General features: G+C 45.5%; 1 protein-coding gene across 1 annotated transcript in view; it reads left to right on the forward strand.

The window, feature by feature from the left end:
• The window catches only part of XYLB (xylulokinase), a 66,854-nt gene extending 65,328 nt beyond the window's left edge, over positions 1 to 1,526 (forward strand). Inside the window, exon 19 of the mRNA XM_007945708.1 lies at positions 1,449 to 1,526. Within this exon, the coding sequence (XP_007943899.1) occupies positions 1,449 to 1,526 (78 nt within the window). The remainder of the gene's footprint in view (positions 1 to 1,448) is intronic.
• The last annotated feature ends 663 nt before the right edge of the window (positions 1,527 to 2,189 follow it).

Consider the following 2,189-nt stretch of genomic DNA (forward strand, 5'->3'; position numbering starts at 1 on the left):
CCAAAGTTTGGTTATCCATTCCTCAGTTGTTGGACATCTAGGTTGTTTCCAAGTTTTGGCTATTGTAAATAGTGCTGCGATGAACATGGGCGTGCATATATCTGTTCTTGTTATGGCTCTCACTTCTTTAGGGTATATACCTATTAACTCATTTTTTTGTAAATACATATGTAACAAAACATTTGCCATTTCAACATTCTTCACATTTATCATTTAATGACATGGTGGCCATCATGTTATGCAACCATCACCATTTCCAGCTTTCTCCATCACTCAGCATCTCCTAAGCAGTCAGTCCCATTTCCCTGTCCCTCTCCCCTGCCCCTGGTACCCAATAAAACATTTTTAATGACTGCATAGTATTCTATCTGGTCAATGAACTATAATTTACTGTGTTTCTAGAGTGTATCCTGAGGACCAAGATGTGGGGCCCATGATAGTCTTGAGTCTGAATATTGAGTGGTGCTCACAACCAGGCACCCTACGTTTAGGATTATTTCCTTAGGAGAACTTCATAGTAGTAAAATACTAGGTCACAGGACATTTTCAAGCCCCTTATTGCAAGTATGAAGGAGCTCTGGTGGTGCAGTGCCTAAGGCATTTGACTGCTAACCAGAAGGTTGGCAGTTCAACACACCAGCCACTCCTCAGAAGGAAGATGGGGCAATCTAGTTCCATAAAGATTTACAGCCCCAGAGACCCAATGCGGGTTGCTATGAGTCAAAATTAACTTAGTGGCAGTGGATTTGGTTTTTGGTTTATTGCAGGTATGAGGGCAGTGGTGGCCCTAGAGTAGAATTTTTGCCTTCCATGTGGAAGACCTGGGTTTGATTCCTGCTCAATTCACTCATGTGCAGCCACCACCTGTCTGTCAGTGGAGGCTTGCTTGTTGGTGCGATGCTGAAGAGGTTTCAGTGGAGCTTCCAGACTAAGACAAGCTAGGAAGAAAGACCTGGTAATCTACTTCTGAAAGTCAGACAGTGAAAACCCTGTGGATTATAATTATCCAATCCCATTGTGCATGGAGTCTTTGTGAGTTGGGGGCCAGTTTGATTCCGCTAACAACAATAGTACAGAAACAATACAAATACAAAGTCAAGTTGATTTCCAAAAGAGTCATACCACCAACTTCCACCACCATTTCATCACCACTGTGCAATGAGACAGCAATTTCCAGTTACCAGCATTTAGAATTTTTTTAAGCTTTGTGGATTTGATAACAAAAATTGGTTTCTGGTCACAATTTGCATTTTTTCAAAAAGGGCATTTGTATACTGTAGGTTTGAGACCTACTCTCATTTCCTTTTCCATAAATCAATGCCTCCTTTCTTTGTGCCAGCAAAATAAATAAATAGCATATAGTAAATGGGATGTAAAATTTTAAAACTGCAAGTTGCATACAGATGCATGAGGCATCCCATTCTAAACTGCTCTTTCTGCCCCTCCAGGTCTACGAGGCCCTCCTCCCAAAGTACGCCAAGCTCGAGCAGAGAATCCTGTCCCAGACCCGGGGGCCCCCAAAGTGAACTCTGCAGGCCCGGGCACCCGGTAGACAGACCCTGCCTGCCCAGACTCACTGATCCCCCTTGGAGACATGGCTCTCGAGAACAGAGATCTTCTTCCCTGTTCTGGGGCTCTGCTTGCCCATGCTGACTCCTCGAGTGTCTCAGCCCTGTCCAGGACCACCTGGAACCCAGCCTTAGCACACCTTCCTGAAGATGGACAGTCTGCTTTGCCCTGTGCCCCTGGGCAGGAAAGCAGCTCTCTTTTCCTGTCTTTTATCTCAAGAGGCAGAATAACACTGAATCTCAGATATGTGCAACAAAAATTGTGACTTTTCCCCTTTCAAAAGGCAGAGTTAAAGCGAATACAGGGAGATCAGCAGAACGGAGATGAAGCCCTCCCCCTCACTGACACCATTAGCCATTCTACGCCCATATACTCTTATCCCAACCTCTCCCCTCCTCCAACCCTGACTCTATGACCACCCCTCCTCAAACCCTAATCTGCAGTCACCCACATCCCAAACCCTTACCCCACCATCCCTCCTCTCCTTCAACCATATCCTCCAGCTGCCTCTCACCTTCCTGCTCTTTCTTCCCTCATTTCAGCTATCTGGAGCACCCTCCCATTTTCCTTTCTTGTCTCTCCTGTGCTCACCCCTCCTTCATTGTCCTCCTCTCCCTTAT

This window comes from Orycteropus afer, unplaced genomic scaffold, assembly GCF_000298275.1.
Source record: "Orycteropus afer afer isolate SDZICR_OR568_19922 unplaced genomic scaffold, OryAfe1.0 scaffold00142, whole genome shotgun sequence".
Taxonomy (NCBI): Eukaryota; Metazoa; Chordata; class Mammalia; order Tubulidentata; family Orycteropodidae; genus Orycteropus; species Orycteropus afer.